This window comes from Mastigoproctus giganteus, chromosome 6 (assembly GCF_048544385.1).
Source record: "Mastigoproctus giganteus isolate SK-2022 chromosome 6, ASM4854438v1, whole genome shotgun sequence".
Classification (NCBI taxonomy): domain Eukaryota; kingdom Metazoa; phylum Arthropoda; class Arachnida; order Uropygi; family Thelyphonidae; genus Mastigoproctus; species Mastigoproctus giganteus.
In genome coordinates this window covers 49,858,036-49,885,052 of record NC_143580.1, presented here as the reverse complement: position 1 = coordinate 49,885,052, position 27,017 = coordinate 49,858,036, and the positions used below count along the sequence as shown (strand labels likewise).

The window sequence follows — 27,017 nt, the reverse complement described above, 5'->3', positions numbered from 1 at the left end:
TGCGTAGTTGATAGTAAATGCTGCCACGGTAGTCTCATCAAATTAATAAAAATAATAACAGTGTGAGCTATAGCTAACAAAGGCGAACGGAACAAAGGTATAAGAATAGATATAGTACCTCAATCCCCCTCGAATACTCTAATAGTTCATGAGGTATGAAAAAATAGGGATAAGAAAGTGAAAGTTAAACAGCAAAGAAAAAGCAAAATAATTAACATAGGATGTACCTTATAGTAAGGTATCCTGGTTAGAATGATTTAAGATTAAAATTAGAATGCTTACCACCGTATGGCCAAGGTACTAGAAAACCACATGTATTGGCGCGTGTAGCATATATAACTACCGATCGCAGCCCACCCTAGGAAATGTAATAGTTAAGTTAAGTGATAAAATAAGTATAATTACATACAGCGCCCTCATTCTGTAGGAACTTATTCTGTAACTTACAGGAACTTATTCTGTAAACTTCTATTATTACTTCGAGATATACTTATTTGACGGCTTTTCTATGTGTAATACTATACAGTATATTAAATAACAGCAGAGGGCGCTGTATGTAATTATACTTATTTTATCACTTAACTTAACTATTACATTTCCTAGGGGGGGGCTGCGATCGGTAGTTATATATGCTACACGCGCCAATACATGTGGTTTTCTAGTACCTTGGCCATACGGCGGTAAGCATTCTAATTTTAATCTTAAATCATTCTAACCAGGATACCTTACTATAAGGTACATCCTATGTTAATTATTTTGCTTTTTCTTTGCTGTTTAACTTTCACTTTCTTATCCCTATTTTTTCATACCTCATGAACTATTAGAGTATTCGAGGGGGATTGAGGTACTATATCTATTCTTATACCTTTGTTCCGTTCGCCTTTGTTAGCTATAGCTCACACTGTTATTATTTTTATTAATTTGATGAGACTACCGTGGCAGCATTTACTATCAACTACGCACATATGCCTAACAATAATTATAGCTCTTTCTATAATTTTAATTTAATTTAATATTTTGGCTATCCGTCGGGCTAACAGTCATCTTGCCAGTTAACTGCTAAATTTTGGGATTAATTAACAAATTTTATTACTACTATTTGGCTCTAACTTACTACAAAATTTTATACTTTTGGCTCTAACTACTACAATATTTATACTTTTGGCTCTAACTTAATACTATTCTACGTATATTAGGACATAGTTATGCTGGACGATGACTACAGAAACGGATAGCTCGTTAATTATGGTTGATACATTGTAAGGGTTAGCCCTCGAAAAAGTCCCTTGCAATGTATCTTATTGCCATAACTAACATTTTAATGGTATTTTTATATATATTTATTGCTTATGTCATGGCATAGATTGATTTTTTCCAGGTCACGTTGGGTACCCGCCATGGTTTATGGTTTACCTGATAAGCTAGTATATCATATTTTACTTTTAAAAAAACTCTAACCATTATTAACTTAACTCATATATATATATATATATATTCAGGTGTAATTTGTTGAAACCATGTTGAAATAAACTTCAAAACAAATATATATATATATATATACAGCCACTCCCCGATTAACATAAGGGTTGCGCTCTGGGGAACATTATGTAAGTCGGAATTTCCCTAAATAAGCATTTAGGGAAATTCCACTCGCAACTGTGTGCTGAATTTGATAGAAGCAAAAAAGAAATGTTCGATGAACATGTAAATAGAATTATTCAATTTTTTTATCTCATGTGCAGGAAAAATTACAAAAGTGTACAAAATTACAAAAATTTCAAAATTATAAAATTACTAAAAGAGAGAGGAGACAGGCATAACGTCAGCAAGTTTACCTTTCAAGCATCGTTGCCAGAATTAACTCTCCAGCTGATAAGCACGCCTCTACGGAAGTTGAGGGCTGTGAAAATTCAGAAGGGGTTTTCTCCAACATATCACAAAATTTCTCTGCAGCTGCAAAATTGGTACTGGCTACTTCACCGCATACTTTAATGTTTAGGAAACCAGTGTGATGCTTGAACCTATTAAACCACCCATTGCTTGCCACGAACTTGGCTTGGGGTTTGTTATCTTCATAAATACTTCTTGCTTGAATGGCCATTAGATTCAGGGGCACTTGCTTCTGAATCTGATTTTCCATCCATATTATTAATAGCTTTTCCATCTTTGATATAGCACCTGAACGCTGTTTTGTGATCACTGTTGGGGTGGACTACCTCCAGTGTGAAATATGTTGATCCTTTAACACATTCTTTTATATGTGCACTGTCCCTTAAAATAGTATTCACTGTTGAAGAAGCGAGATGACAAATTTTGTCCTGCTTCATATTTCTTAATTAATCATCTTCATTTCTAAATAAATTTTGTTTCGTTTCCTGGCACTGCCACCACTTGCACTTTCCACTGGTTGCTTTCCATTCATCATTTTAATAAGTAAATAGGAATGAAGAGAAGATTCTAAAAATTTATTTAAGTTTTTTATATGATTGAAGATTTCAGTGAAGGGGGAACACATTTCACCATACTAACGTAAAAGCACACAATTCCAGCTATCAGGATTATTGCAAATGCAATAATATTGAGTTTACTATCTGTTTATAATTAGATGCACTAACAGAAAAGCCCAATAAACCAGAAAGTGCAAATTGTTTTTATTGTTTTATGGTAGTGACCTCCAGAAATGTGTTTTAGAAAAATATCACAAAGGTGTTCAAAACTGATTCTTATAATGGAACATATGATAATGATGAAAGTATAGCGCAATTTCCATTATAAAAATTACCTTTTAGAGAGATAAATAGCTTAGTTATATAGCAAAAATTTCAACTTCGAGGTCTTGAAATGATTTACCAAAAAAAAAAAAAAAACATGCTTTCGTTTATTCCTAAGGGATGCAAAATACATTTCCACGATTTTTTTAAGTTTGCACCGGCTGGCAAAAACTTACATAAAGTTGAATTTCCATAAGTCGAGTATTATGTAAGTCGGGAAGTGGCTGTATATATCAATTCATACTCTTTTGATCCCTTGAATAGTTTCTCTGGCTCTTCCTTTAATTTATTCAAACTACCCACCTCACCAACACAACAATCAATTATTCACTGGTTGAAGGCAAACTTCTGCACAACTACCTTGGAACCATCCTTCCTCAATTTGAATTTAAGCCACTTCATGTGTTTTGTCCAAGCAAGAGGAAGGATTTCACCAGCACTGAGCTTACTCAACCCATTCAAACCTTTAATGCCTCAATCAGATCTCCTTAAAAGTGCCTAGTCTCCAGAGAACTGAAGCTTAACTGGCAAGAGTGCCCTTTTGGTCCTCTCACTAATCTCATTGCTCTTCTCTATACCTGTTCCAAGAGATCCACATCCTTCCTAAAATGAGGCTTTCAGACCTGTATGCAGTACTCAAAATATAACCTAACCATTGCCTTTTACAACAGGATAATCAACTCCTTATCCCTACTAAAAAAAATTCCTGTATATCACTGAAACTGCATGAGCTGTCTTAGCAGTCCATTTGCACTACTTAGAGAACTTCATATCTGACTGCACAATTATTCACAGGTCTTTTTTGGTCCTCCACTACCCTGAGTGACCCTACACAGTTGGTATGTTTATCTGAGATTACTGCCACCCATATGCAGTATTCCTGCACTTGTCAATCTTACACTTCAATGCCACCTCTTAGCTCATCTGCATTATTTTTCTACACCTTGTTGCAATAGTATACCATGATTACTGTCATTAGCCACTCTACCTATCATCTGCAAACTTATACAATTAAGCCTGAATGTGTCTTCATCAGTATCATTAATAAATATAAAATACAACAGTGGGCCTAGAACTGAACCCTGGGGACTCCACTAATATTATCTGTCCAAGAAAAGCAGTGCCATTAGAAACAACTCTTTGTCTTCTCCCATTCAGCAATCCCTTTATCCATAGCAGCAACTTGGCCTTAATGCCACACTGATTTAATTTTTGCAGCAGTTTGTTTGTTATTTGGTTTTTAGGAGCATTAGCAACTAAGGCCATATTGCTCCAGGGATATGCGGTGGTTATTCCCTGACCTTTCCACATCCTCCGTATTTGGTGGTCACGGGCTCGAACCCTGGTCTAATCAAGAAGCGTGTGCTACACACTGCTGCTCCTGCCCACCTGGCTACGGAGGCGCTGTTTTTGCAGCAGTCTTTTATATTCTTGTTTATACTCCAGCACAACTACCACATCAGTGGAGGTTACAAAAAATCAATTAAACAATCAATATAAATGTTAATCATATTTGGCAGTCATGGGCTTGAACCCCAGTCCACTCAAAGAGCATGTGCTATCAAAAGCTTTTCTGAAATCAACATATATGATGTGAAAACTATTTTTTGCATCCAGTTCCTTTGTTAATTATAGTATTCAATTAGATTGATCAAATATTGTCCCTTCACAAACCCATGCTATTACTACAGTATAACTGTATTTCTGTCTAGAAGTAATCTACATTACTTATTTAAATTGTGATCCACTATTTTTTTCTGGAACAGAAATTAAGCTATCAGGTCTGTAATTACTTGTGTCACCTTTTGATCCCTCTTTATGAAATGGGTATAGAATTGTGGGTTGGACAGCTGGATTGGATAACTGGATTCACCCTAGGTGCGTTTTTAACATTTGGCTTCAACAATTTCTCTTCCACTTTTCTCTTGGTTATCACAAAATCATTCAATTTTAGTGATACACTTCTGGCATCCCCATCCCTAAAAAATTCCTTGTGTGAATGCGGTTACAAAATACCTATTCAGTTTGTCACGACCTGAGAAGGTTCATCAAGTGTTAAACCATTCATAGTGGACAAATGTGGGTCATTCCCTTCCTTCAATTGTTTATATGATTAAAAACGTCTTTGTAGTTTACCTTTGCATTCTTTGCCAGAGCCTTCTCATAATCTGACTTAGCTTGCCTAACCTCCTTTGTGACTTGGCTGTGGGCACCTCTGTAGCCAGGTGGGAAGGAGCAACAGTGCGTAGCACATGCTTCTTGATTAGACCGGGGTTCGAGCCCGTCACCACCAAATACAGAGGATGCGGAAAGGTCAGGGAATGACCACCGCATATTCCTGGAGCAATATGGCCTTAGTTGCTAAGGCTCCTAAAAACCAAACAACAACAACAGTGACTTGGCTGTAGACTAGTTTATATTTACTGTAGGCATCTTTATCACTCAATAATTTATATGCATCCCTCACATACTTCTCTGCAATGAGTTTCATCAGTACATCTGACATCTATTTTTTTTTTTTTTTTTTTTTATGAGAACCCCAAACACGAGAGGTATTATAACCTATAGTACTTAGTACCGTGCTTGGGTTGGAGATTGAGAAGACGAAAGAAGATATTTGTTGACATTGGACTTGAACTTCTGTCGATTGTAATTTTCAGGAAATACGTATGAAGGAAGGTTGTTCCAGAAAACGGCAGTTGAATGAATAAATGAGGAAGATGAAAAGTTAGTTCTGTGGGTTTGAAGTTGGACAGTAAATGGATGTTGCCTGGTGGCGGCACGTGTTCGGACTGTTTTGAAAGAGAGAGAGCGGGAATTATAGAAGCCAATTCAGAAGAACAGTGCCCATGGAAGTATCTGTAGAAGAGGCATGCAGCAGAAACAGTGCGTCTATGAGACAGCGAGTGGAGAGACTCTGTTAGAGATGAATCATTAATTAACCTAACTGCCCTCTTCTGAATGGAATCAAGAAGCCTGAGAGAGGTTTTGGGGGCACCACCCCAGATGTGGGAACAATATTCCATGGCAGGGCGGATTTGCGATTTATACAGAGTGAGCAGCTGTTTGGGAGAAAAGTAACGCCGAGAGCGAAAGAGAAAACCAAGTTTTTTAGATGCAGAGGAAGCAATATTTGTAATGTGCTTGTGCCAAGAGAGATTAGAAGTCAGGGTAATCCCCAAAAGAGATATATCATTTTGCCTAGAAATCGGAGTGTCACTAAAGATAAGCATAGGAGCAGAAGAATCCTTCTTGCGAGATATAAGACAAGATTGAGTTTTAGAAGGGTTGAAATCAACTAAGTTGTCTTTGTCCCACTGGAGAATTACCTGAAGATTGGCATTTAAGGAATTGGCAGCAGATTTTCGAGAACTTGAAGCTGATTTAGCTGGACAAGGTTTCTCAAAATGGAAAGTTGAATGCAATGTGCTATCATCGGCAAAACTATGGATAGGATTTCCAGTCAATGGAAGAAGGTCATTGATATACAAGAGGAAAAGAGTGGGGGAAAGAACTGAACCTTGGGGGACACCGGCATTAGTGGAGAAGTTAGAAGACACAGAGCCATCTACCATCACCCTCAGTGAGCGATCAGAGAGAAAACTGGATAACCAATTACTAAAAACAGTTGGCAAACCATAAGATGGAAGCTTGTTTAGAAGACCTTTATGCCAAACACGATCAAAAGCCTTTGAGATGTCAAGAGCAACTACTTGTGTTTCACCGAACCTTTCCATTGAATTAGTCCATAAATGGGTAACATAAGCCAGAATATCACCAGTGGATCGACACTGACGGAATCCATACTGGCGATCGTTGATCAGACGGAAGGTTTCTAGGTAGTTTAAGAGTTGGCGGTTAATTGATTTCTCCATTACTTTAGAAAGAGTAGAAGTAATTGCAATGGGACGATAATTGGATGGGAGGGATTTGTCACCCTTTTTAGGAACTGGCTGGATATGAGCAAATTTCCAAGCAGAAGGAAAAACACCTTTGGAATAAGAAAGTGAAAAAAGGTGGCAAAGAATAGGAGTAAGTTCAGGAGCACAGGTTTTGAGAACAAGTGGAGAAATACCATCAGGACCTGGAGCTTTCTTAGCATCAAGATTCATCGAAATCCTTCCGATATCCTTTTGATGGAAGACCACAGGAGGCATTGAATGGAGTGTGTTAGGAATGGTGGGAGGTGTTTTACCAAGATCATTAATACATGAGCTCAAAGAAAAATGGGATGCTAGCAGGTCAGCTTTATCCTTGGCTGAAGTGACAACAGAACCATCTGGTTTGGACAGAGGGCAAAAGTTGCGGCCAATAGCTTTGGCAAGAGACCAGAATGCTCGACTACCATTAGGGCAAGAAGCAAGTTTTCTACTCTTAGCCTGTTCAAACTCTAGTTTGGACTGATTAATAACTGCTTTACAATTGTTGCGAGCTTTGGTGTAGGCAGAAAATGAAACTGAAGAATTAGAAACAAGCCAATTACGATATGCAACGTTCTTCTCTTGGACAGCCTTATCACATTTATTGGAAAACCAAGGTTTAGATAAAGGATGAGATTTTAAAGTGGAGTGTGGGATAAAGGATTCCATTCTTGCAAGAATAATTTCACTGACACGATCTGAGCAAACGTTGACATCAGAAGTTTTGAAACAGTAATCAGACCAAGGAAAAGAAGAAAAGAAGTCTCGCAGGTCATCCCATTTTGCATTCTTGTAATGCCAAAACAACATGAGATAAAGGTTCCATTGGAGAAGAGGCAATCACCAAGTTGTGATCTGAAGTGCCTAAAGGACCTCTCACTTCAACCTTGTACTTAGAAGGGTTGTTTGTGAGAAAAAGATCAAGCGTATTGGCTGTGTGATTAGGATTTTCCGGTATTCTTGTAGGTAAATGAACAATCTGTGCTAGGTCATTAGTAATTACAAAAGCCTCAGCATCTCGACCTGCTGGGTCGGTGTGACTAGAAAACGGAAGCCAGCTGGAGTTGTGAACGTTAAAATCACCAAGGAAAATTACCTCACTGTTAGGAAAGTTGGACTGGAGAAAGTCAAGTTGCAAAGAGAGGAAGTCAAAGAGCTCCAAGTGATTAGTGGAGTTGGGAGAACGGTAGAGACAACAGATGAATTTGACACAATGAGGTAGAGAGATTTTAAGCCAGAGAAGATCAAAGAGAGGAGATTCCAAATTGCCAAGTCTCTGACAGGGAATATCAGAACGGACATATGCACAAGTACCACCTTTGAGGCGAAAGGAATCATACAGCAAATAATTTGGACATCTGAGATGAGCAGTAGTTGAATCAACTGATAACTGAGATTCAGTCAGAAAAAATACATGGGGTTTGGAAGACTGCAAGTGGAAATGGACATCGTTGAGATTAGAATTGAGACCACGTATATTTGTGAAATGAATTAGGAAGTCTTTGGGAGGTTTAGATCTTTTCGCAGATAAGCTTGCTCTATTATTTTGACAATTCATGGTGTATTCAATAGTAAGAAAAAGTGGGTGGGACATGCTGTATGAAGTAATGAAATTTTTGGATATGGCGTACATGTGGTAAGAATATACCAAGATCCTTGACATAACGTGGCCTCGACAATGCTCCCCGCATACACACTACTCGGACTCCCTCCAGTCACTATCTGGCAGAGTAGAGGTAGCAAGATTACACACTAGCTGATCCGGAAGCTTCCTAGAGAGTTACCAATAGGTTCAGTCCGGTGTACTAACTAGCGGCCGGCCTGCGAACACCGTTTTAGAGCTGTACCCTCGAAATGTAAGGAATATTGGATCTCGCCACGACATTCATCGTAACCTCAAAAATCATCAATCATACTGCATGATGGAAGAGATAGGGAAGGGTTGGCCGGAACTTAGCTCTAGAGACTAAACATGGGTTCCACCACTTCAAGCCTCCAATAAGCAAAGTGGTGGTATTTCACCGGTTGATGAGAGTCATCTACCACCTAGTACTGCCTGGGAACATAGAGGGGCGGCGTTCCTCCATGTGGTGTGGGCGCCACACCTCGACCCCTGCTTACGTTGGTTCACACCTGGGTGGTCACCCACCATGTACTTGTGCATGAAGGTTATACCCAGGATTACTAACAGTCCCACCATCGTGAAGGTGCAAGCAGAGGATTTGGCTGTCATAGACCGTCCGGACTTCGCCGAAATTGGGTCCACTTTGACTTGAGTGTAAAAATCCTGCGGAAAAATCCTTTGACAAGGATTTTTCCGCAGACATCTATTTGGGGGCTAAGATTTGAACAGTATCTCTTAATTGGTATAAAATGACTAGTGACTGCTATGATTACCTCCTGAATGCTTCCCATTTAGAATTTGTTGTTGATAATTTCATCAGTTGGTCCCACTACACAGAATTTAAAAACTCTCTGAAACCATATATTCACCTTTATCAAAGCAAAAGCCCTTCACTTTTCCTTGACAGTAGTTACAGTAGACTTTCTAAATAATGGCACCTTTGGAGATTCAAGGTGCCGTTATTTAAATTTTTCTGTTATCCAGAAAGTTTTATTTTTAAGGTATAACTTTAATGTATTTAACTGCACATAAAAAAACATAAACATATTGATGATCCAATGTTATATTCTGCCTTTAATACACATCTGCTTATGCCCTGTTCTATTTTCTTTATTATATCACGTTTAGTCTGCGCGATAGCACAGTGGTATCAACACCATCCTCCCGACACCGGGTGAAAAAGGCCCGGGTTTGAATCCCGCCAATAAAGCGAGCAACTTTTATAGGCTTTTTTCACTCTGGAGCTGAATTAATGGGTCTCAGGCATAGATGGCAAGGATTTTTCCGCAGAATCAGGGGTTTTTCGTCCAGAAAAGCATGGTAATCGAACAGAGAACAGATGCAATTTACAGACACAATACACATGGATATATGAATTAACTTTCCGGGTGACTCTAATGTAATACTTTGGATTATATCAAGTTTGTCACTAAGCTTTAATGTTGTTCTTCTCTGCATGAGGTTTATTAACTTGAGGAGCCATAGTGAGGGGCTTTTAATTTAAAATAAATGTAAAACAGCGGTATAATCCGTGATATCAGTACAGAATTTACTTTCAAAATGGCAAACATAAACAATACAGTAATCACATGACTTGCTGTTTTCCTTTTGACACTGCAAGACATCTGCGTTGTATGTATACAACAGATCTCAATGTGCTGTTATTTCAACAGTCTACTGTATATCTTTTAAATAAATCCTACCTCAATACACTATGATCACTACCCCTCTAGGTGGTAGTGATCTTTTATCTGCAGAATCTTAATACATAAAAGGTCACTGCTGATAATCACATCAAGTGTATTGCTTTTTCTCATTGCCTCTCTAACATGCTGGCTGTCAGATAGGAAATAGTCCTCCAATAAATTCGCAAATGTTTTGCTACTGTGATGTGTGTGTGTGTGTGCGTGCATGCATTCATACTCCTTTTGTCCCTTACATGAAAAACATACACTATCCAGTCAAAATATTATGACCACTCCATGTTTTAGCAATTTCCTGGCTCTCTCTCTGTCTGGTGGCACAGGTTATGCCCTGTTCTATTTTCTTTATTATATCACGTTTAGTCTGCACGATAGCACAGTGGTATCAACACCATCCTCCCGACACCGGGTGAAAAAGGCCCGGGTTTGAATCCCGCCAATAAAGCGAGCAACTTTTATAGGCTTTTTTCACTCCGGAGCTGAATTAATGGGTCTCAGGCATAGATGGCAAGGATTTTTCCGCAGAATCAGGGGTTTTTCGGGCAAATGTGATATTGTAGGTTCGGGTATGCAGTCCATACAAATTACTTGATCAATATGGGCAAGGAAGTAATCTGATGGACTTCAAAAAAAAGGGATGATCGCCAGGTACCAGCTGAAGGGTGGCAGTATTACAGAAACTGTAAATCTTTTGGGCTGTTTGCTAAGTGTTCTAGTTAAGGTGTTCCAAAAGTGGATGGATATTGGACAAAGCAGCAATCACTATGCCAATGGCAGGAGCTAACATCTCACCGATCGTCATTTTGAATGTAGGCTGTTTTGCCTCATGTGAGCTGACAGACGAAAAACAGTGGAACAGCTGACCATGGACTGTAACCAAGGGATGACCAATAGTGTTTCCAAGACAGTGATACAATGAACCCATTTCTGTATAGGCTACTGGAGTAAGCATCAGGTCAAGATACCTGTGCTTACAACCACCCATCACCAATGATGCCTAAAGCTTGCACCTCAATGGCTTTGTTAGACCACTGATGACTGGGAAAAAGTTGCCTTTTCCAATGAATCACATTTCCTGTTATTCAGCATGGACAGTAGATGGAGGGTACAGTGACAAGCTGAGGAAAAGAATCAATCTGATGTCTGCATCCAACAGAAATAGACAGGTGGCAGCAGTGTTTTGGTATGAGGGATATCTTCCTGGGAATCTCTTAGAGCCTTCATAACCCTAGACCACACTCTGAATGCTAAAAACTATTGGGACTGATTGGGTACTAATCCTCCCCTCTCGTAGTGACTGTCCTCCTGGATGGCACAAGTTTGTTCCAGCAGGATAATACGTTCTGTCACATTGCTGGAATTGTTCAAGAGTGATTTGCTGAACACAAAAAAATAACTTCCAGGTGCTATCTTGGCTAATGAATTTACCAGATATGAATCCCAAATAACATCTCTGGGATTATGTGGATCAACAGATCTGACGGTTGGATCCTCCACCACAAACTATCACCATCTACAGGATGCAATCTGGGCAACATGTTACAACATGAATCCTAATTTTTCAAGGATGTAAGGGCATTTTGTGAAAAACAGTCCAAAATGCCAATTCTATTTGAATCAATAAAGGTGCAAAATCATCAACAATAATACAAACCTTTTTTATTTCATGCATTGATTGAGAGGATTGTATACAGGCATAAATCTTTTTAACAACCTTTATAAACTTGATTAAGATACACCCATTTTTGATACAAGTCTCCTCAATGATTATTTCAGCAACAGCAATAAATGTTGATTAACATCTTGAAATTTTATTGTCACTTAGCAATGAAGGACATCCAATTCCTTTTTTCATCACAAATGCTATCTGTTTTACAAAAACAGGCCAGTAATTATGAAATAGTTGGTTTATTTTGTAGTTGTACATTCAGATATTGTTCTCAAATTAGTATTATATTGGCAACATGATGCAAGGAAGGAAAGCTTGTTTAGCAGTAGCCAAAAAAAAAAAAAAAAAGAAAAACTTTATTTTTTCCCCATTCCTTCCAATAATTTGTCCAAACTTTCCTTAAATTTATTCAAACTACCCACTACCACAACACTAGATTAAAGTTTATTCCAACAATTGATTACTCCTTGGCTGAAACAAATTTCCGCACATCTATTTACCAACTATCTTTTCTAATGTAAATTTATGCCTGATATGAGAAAGGATGCCATTAGTATTCAGTTTACCTAACCCTCTTAAAGCCTTACACACTAATGAAATATTTAGGGCTATAAGCCTCAAACAACAAAAGAAGTATACAACGATGCCCCTTATGCAGACTTTGGTTTATAATTGACTGCATACAAAAATTATGCAAAGCAGTCACTTATAATTGCTGTCTCATATTGTGTAAATAACTCATGGGTTGTTACCATTTATATCCTGGGGTACCTACCTACCTACTGATGAGGGATCAATTAGTCCCAAAACAGTTGCCTGGTGCTCACTGAGAATAAATAGCAATAAATTTCTCTATTAAAAAAGTATTACTTATTCAAAGAATAAGAGTTAGACAAATCACGAAGGATTTCCAATGAATTTCCAATTTTAACCTTGAGATGCTGTACAATGATGTCCCTTATACAGACTTCAGTTTGTAGCTAATTGCGAAATGATGCAAAGCACTAACTTATATTTCAGAGACTGTAATTTACAGATCCCTAGTTGTCCCTGGTAAGAATACTGCTTTGTGCCCCCAACAAAACTTGCTGCTCTTCTCTACACCCTTTACAACAAATCTGTGTAATTCCTAATGAGGGTTACAAACCTGTATGCAGTATTCCAGATGTGGCCTAATTACTGTCTTATGCAATGGGGTAATCACTTCTTTACCCCTACAGGCATATCTTTAATTAATTGGAACTCACAAATATGCTGACTACTTGTGAGTTACAATTGATATCTGGAAAGTTAAAATGCTCCATGGTAAGGCATTGTAATTTGCTGGTACACTCTGTCTGTGCAGCTATTCATTATACTCATCACAGTCACTTGGCCTATAAAAAACTTCAACTCCCTTTTTTTGTTATTCAAAGGTTTATGTGACAACAAACTGACTCAATATTATCAATTTGGCTTTGAGGTTCACATATGATCTTGAACAAAATATATTATTTGACTATAAACACTTGTTCACAGATGAGTCTATCATAACAAGGCATATATCATGATGGGCAGCTTGGACAAACATAGCATGATTGTCCAAGTTCATCGTGAACAAACCAATATGTTCTATAATGGTAGTGGTTACACCTGACAACCACAGTTCTACAGACAGAAATATACTGCCAATGTGGTTTTGTGAGAATTGTGTATGATTACCAAAATGAGAGAAATTATCACTTTCATTTTTGATCATGAATTTTGAATTGCCATATGTATATTCCCACTTCAGAATAATCTTTCAAAAAAGGCTATTCTAAATGCTTGTCATTATGTGTACTGTTTTCATTATTATTATCCTTAAGAAAATAACATAAAACAACTATATATTCTAAATTTACTTTCGTTAACAATATTATAATGAGTTAAGGCATTAAGCATGTTACTTGAATTTACTTGAATTTAATTATAATGAGTTAAGGCATTAAGCATGTTACTTGATTTTCAAACAATAAGAATTACAACCTGACAATGCTGCCTCAGTGGTCGAAGCTCCTTTATAATGGGTGCCAGTCTTGCTTTCTTCTCGGCTATTCGAGCATTAAGTCTCCTAACCATAGATGACATTTCTTCAAGGGTATGACCTTTCTGCTCATCTAATTCTGCTTTCATACTTGACACTTTTTCTAGTTCTTCTTGTGTAGAATGAAAACCTCCAATTCCCTTTTGTTCTTCTAAGGTAGCCTTAGATAAAAAAAAAAACATACTGTTTTTCAAACTGCATAAATATTTGCTTAAGTATTTAAAACAGATTTAAATATTAACCTTGTTTAACTCATTACAATAAAAAGTTTTCATTTAAACAGAATACAACAACTAAAAAAGTATTCATCCTGTGATAAAAATAAGTTCTAAGAACTAAATGGAGCCTACTTTCTGCTTCTTTCAAACATAGTGAATAATGAAATTTATTTGTTTCCTTTTGTTTCTCGTGGACTGATATAAAATTACCCCCAATCCAAATCACCTAGGACTCATTCTTATATACTGTAAATTTCGTGTGTATCAGATCATAAACACAAGTTATAAAAGGACTATGGCTGAGTGGCTACCATCTTGTTTCAAGATATTATACATGATCCTCCACCCCCCCCCCTCGATATACATATATAACATGACATACACAATAAATAATAACATGCATACTAATACATAACAATATAATTAGCATTAGTAGAGGCATATGATGCAAGAAAGCAAGCTTATGCAGCATCAGCCAAAAAAAAAAAAAAAAAAAAACCCCTTCCACTTCACCTCTCCGTTCATTCAAAATACCTGTCCAGCTGAGCCTTAAATTTATTTAGGCTATCAACTTCCACAACAAGGGATGGAAGTCTGTTCCACTACCAACCAACTACCTGTTGGCTAAAGGCAAATTTCCACACATCTATCTTTCCTCAATTTGAATTTATGCCCTCTCAGGTGATTATTCTGAGCAAGAGGCAGTATCCCATCAGCATTGAACATGCTCAAACCGTTCAAGGCTTTGTACACCTCTATCAGATCACCTCGCTGGTGCCTAGTCTCCAGACACTGTAATTTGCAAAACTTAACATTAGCATTAGCATTACTAGAGGCATATGATGCAAGAAAGCAAGCTTATTCAGCATCAGCCAAAAAAAAAAAAAAAAACAACCACTACTCCCATTTCACCCCTCCATTCGTTCGAAATACCTGTCCAGCTGAGCCTTAAATTTGTTTAGGCTATCAACTTCAACAACAAGCGATGGGAGTCTATTCCACAAACCAACTGCCCGCCTGCTGGCTAAAGGCAAATTTCCGCACATCTATCCGACATCTGTCCTTCCTCAATTTGAATTTATGCCCTCTCAGGTGATTATTCTGAGCAAGAGGAAGAATCCCATCGGCATTGAGCATGCTCAAGCCATTCAAAGCCTTATACACCTCTATCAGATCACCTCGCCGATACCTAGTCTCCAGGCTCTGTAATTTGCAAAACTTAAGCCTTTCTTCGTAAGAGCAACCCTTTGTTCCATTCACTAATCTTGTTGCCCTTCTCTGTACTCGTTCCAGCAGCTCTACATCCTTCTTGAAATGAGGCCTCCAGACCTGTATACAGTACTCAAGGTGTGGCCTGACCAATGCCTTATACAAGGGAATAATCACATCCCTGTCCCTGCTAGAAAAATTCCTGTATATCATTGACAAGACACAATGAGCTGAATGCTTCCCATTTTGAATTTGCTGTTGGTAACATCATCAGTTGGTCCCACTTTATAGAATTTAAATACTGTCTCAGACCATCATAGTCGCCTTTACGAAAGCAATAACCCTCCCTTTACCTCTGATGGTAGTTACCTCCTTGAGTAAATCCCACTTCAGCACACTGTGATCACTGCCACCCAGTGGTTCCTTTATCTGCAGATTCCTAATGCATGAAGAATCACTACTGATAATCAGATCAAGAGTATTACTCCCTCTAGTTGCCTCCCGAACATGCTGGTGTAGAAAACAATCATCCAATAAATCCACAAAAGCTTTGCTAGTGTGTGAGTGACCAACCCACAAATTCCAGTCAATATCTGGGAAATTAAAATCCCCCATTATAAGACTCTCTGATTTACTGGCCCACTCTATTTCCCTGTACAGTTCCTTATTATACTCATCAGAGTCATTAGGCCTATAGCACACTCCTACTCTCAATTTTGATTTACCTATGCTTATGTCACACCAAACTGACTCGACACTGCCCTGTCCATCAATGTCGACTGGCTTCACTTCCTTGGATTTTATGTGTTTTTTAACTAATAGCATAACCCCTCCTCTCCTCCTGTCCTGTCTATCCTTTCTATACACATTGTACTCCCCAAATTCCAGTTCTGCATTCCTTATATCTGTGTGACACCACGTCTCTGATATCCCAACAATATCTGCCTTTGATGTTTTGAGCAATACCTCAAATTCATCAAATTTATTTACTAAACTCCTAGCATTGGTGTACACGCAAGTATACATGCACCTGTTTCTATTCTTAGCTACCCTAACACAACCCATGTGTTTATTTGTACCGCAATGACTTCCAGCAGTCTCTGAAATATACTGCATCTTGTTTTTCAGGCTTCTGCTCATTCCAATAGAAGCAGTGCAAGAATCTCTTTCACCTCTGCCAGTGGCTACTGTTAATCCATTAGTCTTTGTCTCCCCCCAAGCTAGCAGTTTTCCGACCCACCTAACACTGCCTCGATAGCATCAGCAAATATTCTTGCACCCTTTCTATTTAAGTGTATCCTATCCCTATAGAAGCAATCTCTCCTGTTAACAAGTACATTCCAGGCTGAAAAAAATTCTACCCTTAAGCCTTTCTTCGTAAGAGCAACCCTTCATTCCGTTCACTAACCTTGTTGCCCTTCTTTGTACTCGTTCCAGCAGCTCTACATCCTTCTTGAAATGAGGCCTCCAGACCCGTATACAGTACTCAAGGTGCGGCCTGCCCATTGCCTTATACAAGGGAATAATCACCTCCCTATCCCCGCTAGAAAAATTCCTGTATATCATTGATAAGACACCATGAGCTACTCTTGCAGCACATCTGCACTGCTCAGAGAACTTAATATCTGCCTGCACAATTACCCCCAGGTTCTTTTCATTCTCTACCACTGTCAGTGTAGTACCACAGAGTTGATACGTTGCTCTGGGGTTGCTGTTTCCCATATGTAGTACTTTACATTTGTCAATGTTAAACTTCATTTGCCACCTCTCAGCCCATCTGCTCAACCTTTCCAGATCCTGTTGCAGCAGCATAGCGTCAGTAGCGTCCGTAACAACCCTGCCAACCTTTGTATTGTCTGCAAACTTGGATATTAAGCTTGATATACCATCATAAATATTATTTATAAATACAGAAAACAACAATGGATAAACTACCAACTTCCACTACTGTTTATCAGTGAAAGATAGCAGTGAAAGATAAATCATATTGTGGAGAGACTTCACCAAAAGTTACCTTGGTAGTGCACTACTGTAAATAGAAAGCACTGCTTCAATAGAAAAGTATACCGCTAATTTTTCCATTGAAGCAATGCTTTTCAGCATTAGCATTAGTAGAGGTATTTGATGCAAGAAAGCAAGCTTATGCAGCATCAGCCAAAAAAAACCACTTCCACTTCACCCCTCTGTTCGTTCGAAATACCTGTCCAACTGAGCCTTAAACTTATTTAGGCTATCAACTTCCACGACAAGGGATGGAAGTCTGTTCCGCCAACCAACCACCCGCTGGCTAAAGGCAAATTTCCTCACGTCTATCCTACATCTGTCTTTCCTCAATTTCAATTTATGCCCTCTCAGGTGATTATTCTGAGCAAGAGGAAGAATCCCATCAGCATTGAGCATGATCAAACCATTCAAGGCTTTATACACCTCTATCAGATCACCTCGCTGGTGCCTAGTCTCCAGACACTGTAATTTGCAAAACTTAAGCCTTTCTTTGTAAGAGCACCCCTTTGTTCCATTCACTAATCTTGTTGCCCTTCTATGTACTTGTTCCCGCATCTCTACATCCTTCTTGAAATGAGGCCTCCAGACCTGTATACAGTACTCTAGGTGCGGTCTGACCATTGCCTTATACAAGGGAATAATCACCTCCTTATCCCTGCTAGAAAAATTCCTATATATCATTGACAATACACCATGAGCTACTCTTGCAGCCCGTCTGCACTGTTCAGAGAACTTCATATCTGCCTGCACAACCACCCCCAGGTCCCTTTGATTCTCTACCACTGTCAGTGTAGTACCACAGAGTTGATATGTTGCTCTGGGGTTGCTGTTTAACACATGTAGTACTTTACATTTGTCAATGTTAAACTTCATTTGCCACCTCTCAGCCCATCTGCTCAGCCTTTCCAGATCCTGTTGCAGCAGCATAGTGTCAGTAGTGTCCTTGACAACCCTGCCAACCTTCGTATTGTCTGCAAACTTGGACATTAAGCTTGAAATACCATCATCAATATCATTTATAAATACAGAAAACAATAATGGACCCAATACTGAACCCTGAGGGACTCCACTAATAACATTAGTCCACGATGAGCAGTGTCCATTGATTCCCACTCTGTCTTCTCCCCCTCAACCAACCCTTTATCCATAGCAGCAATTTGCCTCCAATGCCACACTGCTCCAATTTGTGCAGCAGTCTTCCATGTGCAACAGTGTCAAAAGCCTTCTAAGATCCAAGTATATAATATCAAAGTTATTCCCTATCCAGATCTTTTGTGACTGCGTCATAGTATCCAATCAAATTGGTCAGGCAAGACTTCCCCTTAACAAAACCTGCTGTGTCCGAGCTATAACTGAAATCTTGTCTAGATGATCCTGCAGTGCTTCTTTAACCAGTGCTTCCATTAATTTTCCAGGAACAGAAGTTAAACTAATAGGTCTATAATTACTTGTGTGCCCTTTGATCCTCCTTTGTGAATTGGGGTCACCTTTGCACATCTAAAGTCCATAGGTACTTCCCCTGAGTCCAAGGAAGCTCTCATAATTATGGCTAAGGGTTTTCTTACTTCTTTTGCTGCCTCCTTTAATATAACTGGATAGATCCCATCCACCCTAGGTGCCTTTCTTGTGTTTATCTTCAACAATTTCTCCTCCACTTTACTCTCAGTTATTACAAGATTCTCTAGCTTACTGCCAGAGTTGAATACACCTCTGGCATTCCCCTCGCTGAATAACTCCTCATGTGTGAATGTCGATGCAAAATATTCATTTAGTTTGTTAGCTACCTGAGCAGGATCATCAACAGTTGACCCATCAATATCAAGTGGACCAATCTGATTCATCCCCTTCCTTCTAGAGTTTACATAAGTAAAGAACTCTTTGCTGTTTTTCTTTGCATCCCTTGCCAAAGATTTCTCGTAATCTGCCTTCGCCTGCCTAACCTCCTTTGTAACTTGGTTACAGATCAACTTGTGTCTATCATAGGCTTCTGTGTTACGTGTTAATTTGTATGTATCCCATGCATTTTTCTTCTCGGCCATATGTCTCATTAGTTCATCTGACATCCACTGAGGCCTAAACCTTGAACAATATTTCTTAGTTGGTATGTAAAGCCTCGTAGCTTCCAAGATAAGTTCTTTGAATGCTTCCCATTTTGAATTTGCTGTTGGTAACATCATCAGTTGGTCCCACTGTATAGAATTTAAATACTGTCTCAGTCCATCGTAGTCGCCTTTACGAAAGCAATAACCCTTCCCTTTACCCCTAATGGTAGTTACCTCTTTGAGTAAATCCCACTTCAGCACACTGTGATCACTGCCACCTAGTGGTTCCTTTATCTGCTGATTCTTAATGCATGAAGAATCACTACTGATAATCAAATCAAGAGTATTAATCCCTCTAGTTGACTCCCGAACATGCTGATGTAGAAAACAATCATCCAATAAATCCACAAAAGCTTTGCTAGTGTGTGAGTGACCAGCCCCCAAATTCCAGTCAATATCTGGGAAATTAAAATCCCCCATTATAAGACTCTCTGATTTACTGGCCCACTCTATTTCCCTGTACAGTTTCTTATTATACTCATTAGAGTCATTAGGCCTATAGCACACTCCTACTCTCAATTTTGATCTCCCTATGCTTATGTCACACCAAACTTACTCGACACTGCACTGTCCAGCGATGTCGACTGGCTTCACTTCCTTGGATTTTATGTATTTCTTAACTAATAGCATAACCCCTCCTCCCTTCCTATCCTGTCTATCCTTTCTGTAGACATTGTACTCCCCAAATTGTTCTGCATTCCTTATATCTGTGTGACACCACGTCTCTGAAATCCCAACAATATGTACCCTAACACAACCCATGTGTTTACTGGTACCCCAATGATTCCCAGCAGTCTCTGAAATATCCTGCATCTTATTTTCCAGGCTGCGGCTCATTCCAATAGAAGCAGTGCAAGAATCACTTTCACCTCTTCCAGTGACTACTGTTAATCTATTAGTCCTCGTAAACCCCAATCTAGCAGTTTTCCGACCCACCTAACACTGCCTCGATAGCATCAGCAAACATTCTTGCACCCTTTCTATTTAAGTGTATCCCATCCCTGTAGAAACAGTCTCTCCTGTTAACAAGTACAGACTAGGGTGAAAAAAATTCTACCCCTTGAGCCTTGCACAATCTTTCCAGGGCCGAATTGATCGACAGGGCTCTCATCATATACTCCCTCCTATCGAGTCTGGGCAGAATTGCAGACACTTTAAAATTCAACCCTAATTCACGGCTTTTTTTCAACAGTGACCTGTAATTGTTAAGTAATTCCGTCGGTCTCCTACTCTTAATATCATTAATGCCAACGTGTACATCTATATCACCTTTGGTGCCCTTAAAAGATGATATCCTCTCTACAAAGTCATCAACCTTTGCCCCTGGCAGACATACCCTGGTCCTGTTCCACCTATCCTTTTTACAAAGCATGTTTTCCGTTTCCCTGAATATAGAGTCACCAACAACTACTAGTTCCTTTGGGACCAGCGCATTCTGCCTTGGGGGCTGACGCTGTGTTGCGTGATGACCAAGAGCAAGCTCTGGCATTGGTGTGGGCAGCTGAGAGCTTGACGGGTCCTCACTTTTAATCGTTCGAGGGCATCCACCCTGTCCTTCAAGCTCTCATATAGGCCCATAACAACGCTGAGTTGTCGCCTGATTTCCTTACACTCCTTGCATCGCGCACACACAAAGACATCCCCCATGGCAATATCATGTCCCGTACCCGTCTGCTCCACAAAAATCAAGCAAGTAGTGCATTTTAATGGGCTGTGATTCAGAGGGCAACTGCCCCCCTTAGTTCTCCCCTGAGCCACAGCACTCCCATTAGCTTGAGCCTTTTGCTTTGCTGCTCTGGTCTGAGTCATGATTTCGATTTAATTTCAATAAAATTTCAATTTCAGTACAAAATTAAAACCCTAAACTTGTATCCCAACACAGTTATAATGCTATATTTATGTTTCAGTATCGAGTGTTATCTACGAAATCCCTTTATATAACTTCCGTATCAAGTTAAGTATTAATTATTTATTTTTTACTAATTATTTATGTTACGTAACCTAAGTCGTTATATGTATAGTTAAAAGTACAATTTAATTGACAATGAAGTTCAACAAGATTAATTATCTGATTAATTGACAATATTATGTACTATACTATACTATATTAAGCTTATGCTATCTAGTTCGAGATATTTTGTATCGTGTAACAATGGCGGCAATTTATGAATGGTAAACACGTGGGTTTGATACCCTTTCCGATACTAAGTAATACCTACAAAATCTCTATCTAAGTTACTTTAAACTAAGTATCGTAAATAGGAATATAAAGCTACTCTAGAAAATAAGTTAATATGCCAATTTAAGCTAATAAAACAGAAAATAAATCAGAAAAAACTTCTCTGTTCCAGGAGCGGCAAAAATCTACGTCCACCTTTTTATTTAAAGTAGTGCAATACTGAGGCAACTTGTTTGTTAAGTCCCTCCACAATGTGAATTTGATGCACTAAGTAGCAAACCTAGTTTATTTATTGCTATGTACCAAATGAAGCAATGCCACAGTTGCCCAGTAATGCTTAGCAGTTTTTGTAACATGAGGCTTTTGTTCTAAATTTTATGTTCGTTTCTTAATTCACTTAATTTGATATTGCTGCAGAGCAAAATTAAATTAATTTAATAAAAACATTTCTCTGCATGACACATCAATATTAATTCTAATAACTGCATGTTTATTTAATTATTTACATATTTTCCATTAGTTGTATAACTGAAAGATAGCTTCTTAAAAGTCCATTTTTGACAGTTGCTTGATTGCATTTGTCATATCTACTATAACTTCGGCTTCAACAGAAAATTATCATCTGTTTAATGAGTTCTTCAGTTTAGGAAATAAATATAAATCACATGGCCTGTCAGGGAATAGGGAGAATGCTATAAGACAGTAAGAATTTGTTTGGAAAGGTATGAAGAAATTATTGTTGCAAAATGAGCAGTAGTTCTATCATGGGGTAATTTCCAATTTTCTTTGCTCACAGATCAGTCTCTGTTCTGTGATCGGGTTTCTGAACTCTGAGAATCACCTTTCCAGCTGATGGAACAGAACAATTACATTGGCAGGAAAGGCAATATTCAGCAATCCTTTTAGGATTCCAAAGAAATAATAATGATGGATTATTTTCCAACAGGTCACACTGTAATAGGAGAGTACTATGCTAACCTATTACATCAGTTACATAATTATATCAAGACCAAAAAACAATGCTAACAAAAGGTCATGTTTCACCAAGATAACATACTTGCTCACACATGAGCAACTGCAATAACTCTAATGTATCAGTGGTGTTGGTATGAACTGCTGCCATATCCATGTTATTCAACACATCTGATCTTTTGTTTCCTAAATTTAAATTTTATTTGGATGGACAAATATTAAAAAAAAAAACAGCTAATATAATGTAATTTTTTATTATATTAGTTGTAGAAGTATTTTTTTTCAGACCCTGTTGAATTAATCTAGAAGAGTGGGATAACTGCATTGCAATATCATTAGAATGCGTGTGCAACTCTGAGGAAACTATACTGAAAAGTAATACACAATTACCAGTGTGAATTCACTGCTGCATAATGAGGCTATTAACTTTTCAATATGCACTCATATAACTATAAGATAAAAAATATAGTACAGTAGAAGATCATTCATCCAGAATGGTCAAAGACTGGCATTTTCAGACTGCAGCATCTGGAGACTAGACACCTGTGAGTTAACCAGATTGGGGTGTTTAAGGCTTTGAATGGATTTAGCAAGCAAAATGCTGATGGGATTCTTCCTCTTGTTCAGATCACACACATGAGTGGGCACAAATTCAAACTGAGAGAGAACGATTGCAGAATAGATGCATGCAAGTTTGCCTTTAGCTAACAGGTGGTTGATTGTTGGAACAAACTTCGATCTGTTGTGGTGGAAGTTGATAATTTAAATAAATTCAAGGAAAAACTAGATAAACTATGGAGGGAATGAACAGGTAAGATGGGAGGTGTCTTTTTTTATTTATCTAATGCTATATAAGCTTATTTTCTTGCATAATTTGCCACTGCTAATTAGTATTGGTATTAGTATTAGCAATGGCCACATGGTGCAAGGAAGCCTATGGCTTATTCTGCAAAAGCCAAAAAAAATAAATAAATAATAAGAATCAAAATAAAATAATAATAAGAAAAAATTTTAAATATAATAATAAGAAGAATTAAAAAATATTAATAAGAAGAAAATTTAAAAAATAATAAGAAGAAGAAGAAAATTTAAAAAATAGTAATACACTGATGAGCCAAAACATTATGACCACCTACCCAATATGATGGTCCTTCACGTGCAGTCAAAACTGCTCGTACCCGGTGAGGCATGGATGCTACAAGATTTCTAAATGTATCTTGTGGTATTTGGTACCAAAATGTAACCGGCAGATCCTTTAACTCCTGTAAAGTCAGTGGATGAGAAGCCGCAGATGAGTTGCTATTTCAACACAAACCACAGATGCTCGATGGGATTGATGTCTGGAGAATTTGGAGGCCAGGGAAATACCTGGAAGTCTTCCTCACGTTCCCGAACCAGCCTTGAACAATCCAGGCGGTGTGGCATGGCGCATTGTCCTGCTGAAAGATGGCACTGCCAGAGGGGAAGACCGTTGCCATGAAAGGGTGTACCTGATCAGCAATGATATTTAGGTAGGTGGTAGAAGACAGAGTGCCCAGCACATGGATGACTGGACCCAGGGTATGCTAGCAGAACATTAGCATTAGTAGAGGCATATGATGCAAAAAAGCAAGTTTATGCAGCATCAGCCAAAAATAAACGCTCCCATTTCACCCCTCCGTTCGTTCCAAATACCTGTCCTGCTGGCTAAAGGCAAACTTCCACACATCTATCCTACATCTGTTTGAATTTATGCCCTCTCAGGTGATTATTCTGAGCAAGAGGAAGAATCCCATCAGCATTCAGCTTGCTCAACCCATTCAAGGCCTTACACACCTCAATCAGGTCACCTCGCAGGTGCCTACTCTCCAGGTGCTGCAATTTGCAGAACTTAAGCCTTTCTTGGTAAGAGCACCCCTTTGTTCCCCTCACCAATCTTGTTGCTCTTCTTTGTACTCATTCTAACAACTCTACATCCTTCTTAAAATGCGGCCTCCAGATCTGTATACAGTACTCAAGGTGTGGCCTTGAGTACTCTATACAGGTCTGGCCACTGGCTTGTTTTTGTCCCACGGTGCATCCAGGCACCATCACTTCCCCAGGTAAATGACGCACACATACCCAGCTGTCCACATAGTGTAGCAGGAAATGTGATTCATCAGACCAGTCGACCTTCCAATCACTCAAGGTCCAGTTTTGATGCTTGTATGCCCATTGTAGGCGCTGTCGCCAACAAACCGTGGTTAGCATGGACACTCGGAGTGGCCTGCAGCTCCGCAGCCTCATTTTCAGCAGGGTTCAATGTACTGTGTATTGTGACACATTACTCCTGTCACCAGTATTTCAATTACTAGTGAGTTGTACCACAGTCGCCCTTCTGTTGCTACGTACAACCCAGAGAGCCTTCGCTTACCTCGAGCATCGATGAGGTGTGGTTGTCCAACACCTCGCCAGCAGTTCGTGGATTCTCCCTCCTCGGACCACTTTCAGTAGTTACTAACCACTGCTGACCATTAGCAACCCTCCAGTCATGCTGTTTTGGATATGCTCTGACCCAGTCATCTGGCCATTACAATTTGGCCTTTGTCAAACTCGCTTAAGTCCACTGCCTTTCCCATCTGAAGAATAAGAGTAACACTGATTAAGAGAGCTCAGTATCAGGTGTTTTTTATACAGTGTCCCAACCCACACACGTGTCGTAGTTTACCTGCAGTTGCTTCGATTTACAAAACAACTCTCTGGTCATAATGTTTTGGCTCATTGGTGTAAAAGAAGAAAATTTAACAAATAATAATAAGTAAATTTAAATAATAATAATTAATAAGAGAAAAGGAAATAGACAAAGTATGCATTTCCCTCCTCCCATAGGTAATTATCCAGCTGACCTTTGAATTTCCCCAAACTATCAGCCTTTACCACCCATGCTACTGCTAATATTTAAATTACTGGCTAATGCTAATCTTAATCCCTACTTTTCACACCAAACACAATTTTTTTTTTTTTTTTTGTACAAGGTATGATCAGAATAACAGAAATAAAATAAACTTAGAAAAAATTGAATTTAATGCAAAAAAAACGATGAATCATCCTATGATGTAAAGAAATATTCACTGTAACCTTGGATGGAAAATCAAGCAGTAACATTTGTGTTTATCCAGAAGTGATGAAAATAAAGTACAAAAAGCACAATAATTCTAGTAAACTAATTATTTAATAATATATCAAATGGATAATCTTATGGCATGAATGTAACAAATATATCAGAGGTTTCAATACAGTATCCACAGAAAATTAACTCATAATACATTTGTTTATGAAGGCACTAAAAAATATAATATTGTACCAATAAAAAATATGATTATTTTATTTACTGTAAAGTATTCACTCATCAGAGAAATATATAATTTTTCATCGTTATAAATAATCAGAATTAGCTGTAACCGATAATGTAAGCAAGGAGAGGATGATGCAGCAGATGTTTTCTTGAAAAAATCTATCAGCTTTGTCTCCTTACTTCAATTACTGTTCTTTCACAAAGTTGTCTTCTCTATACAGCTGCATTATTTCCTCTTCAGTCATAAATGAGTTTTTTCCATAAAATTAATCAGATCATAAAAACAGGAAATAGCATCTTCCAAGTTCATTATCTCATTTTCATCAACTGGCAACATCACTGTCATTTCCATCTTCACTGTCATTTACTGTGGAACTTTGAACAGCATTGACAATTTGAACAGTAGAACAGCACTGACAATCTGAACAGTACTGCACAGTACTGTTCTGAACAGAACAGCACTGAACAGCATTGGCCAAGATTTTTGAAGCTCTGGCGAATGCTGTTTTTATATATATTTAGTCGTTTTATTGACTTAATTGTTATACTATATTATTTTCTACAAGTAGCTTTATAGTCCTAGTCAAGCTCCTTGGTTTATTTGAATTTAGACAGAAATTCTGAAAGTTAATACTTAGTGTCCGTAGCTCTTACCAATCATAACTTGCCGGCATTGTACGATAGAGAATAGCATAACATAAATTCCGAACATAAGGTTTAACATAAAACTAAATAGCAAAAAAGTAGCACTGTGTTAGAAATCTGTTAGATTAGTATAGTATTATCAATTAATCAGTAAAATTTATTAATCTTATTAAATTTCATTGTTAATTAAATTATACTTAAATGGAATCATGACCCAGACTAGCAAGAGTGCTGTGGCTCGGGGGAGAAATGAAGGGAGCGATTCTCCAATGTATCACAGTCTAAAAAAATGTGCGAAATGTGATATGTTTGCAGACCTGTCTAGAACAGGACATGATCTAGCCAAAGGCAGATAAGAATATCTTTGTGTGCTAGGTGCAGAGACTCTGAAAAAATTAGGTGCTAATTCAGCATTCTTATGGGCATCTATGAGAGTATGAGGAATAGGGTAGATGCCCTCGAAGAAATTGATATGAAGGCCCATCAAGCCTTCAGCTGCCCAACTCAATGCCAGAGCTCGCTCACTCCTGTACATCAGGCAACACAGCAGCAATCTCCAAGACAGAATGCACTGGTCCCACAGGAAGTAGTTATTGTTGGTGACTTTATTGTCAGGGAGACGG

The 27,017-nt window shown here is 38.4% G+C and overlaps 1 protein-coding gene across 1 annotated transcript in view; it reads right to left on the bottom strand.

Moving 5' to 3' along the window:
- LOC150084233 (intraflagellar transport protein 81 homolog) overlaps positions 1 to 27,017 on the bottom strand; it is a 224,292-nt gene that overhangs the window by 46,190 nt on the left and 151,085 nt on the right. The window contains exon 12 of the mRNA XM_090375125.1: positions 13,695 to 13,913. Within this exon, the coding sequence (XP_090231251.1) occupies positions 13,695 to 13,913 (219 nt within the window). The remainder of the gene's footprint in view (positions 1 to 13,694; positions 13,914 to 27,017) is intronic.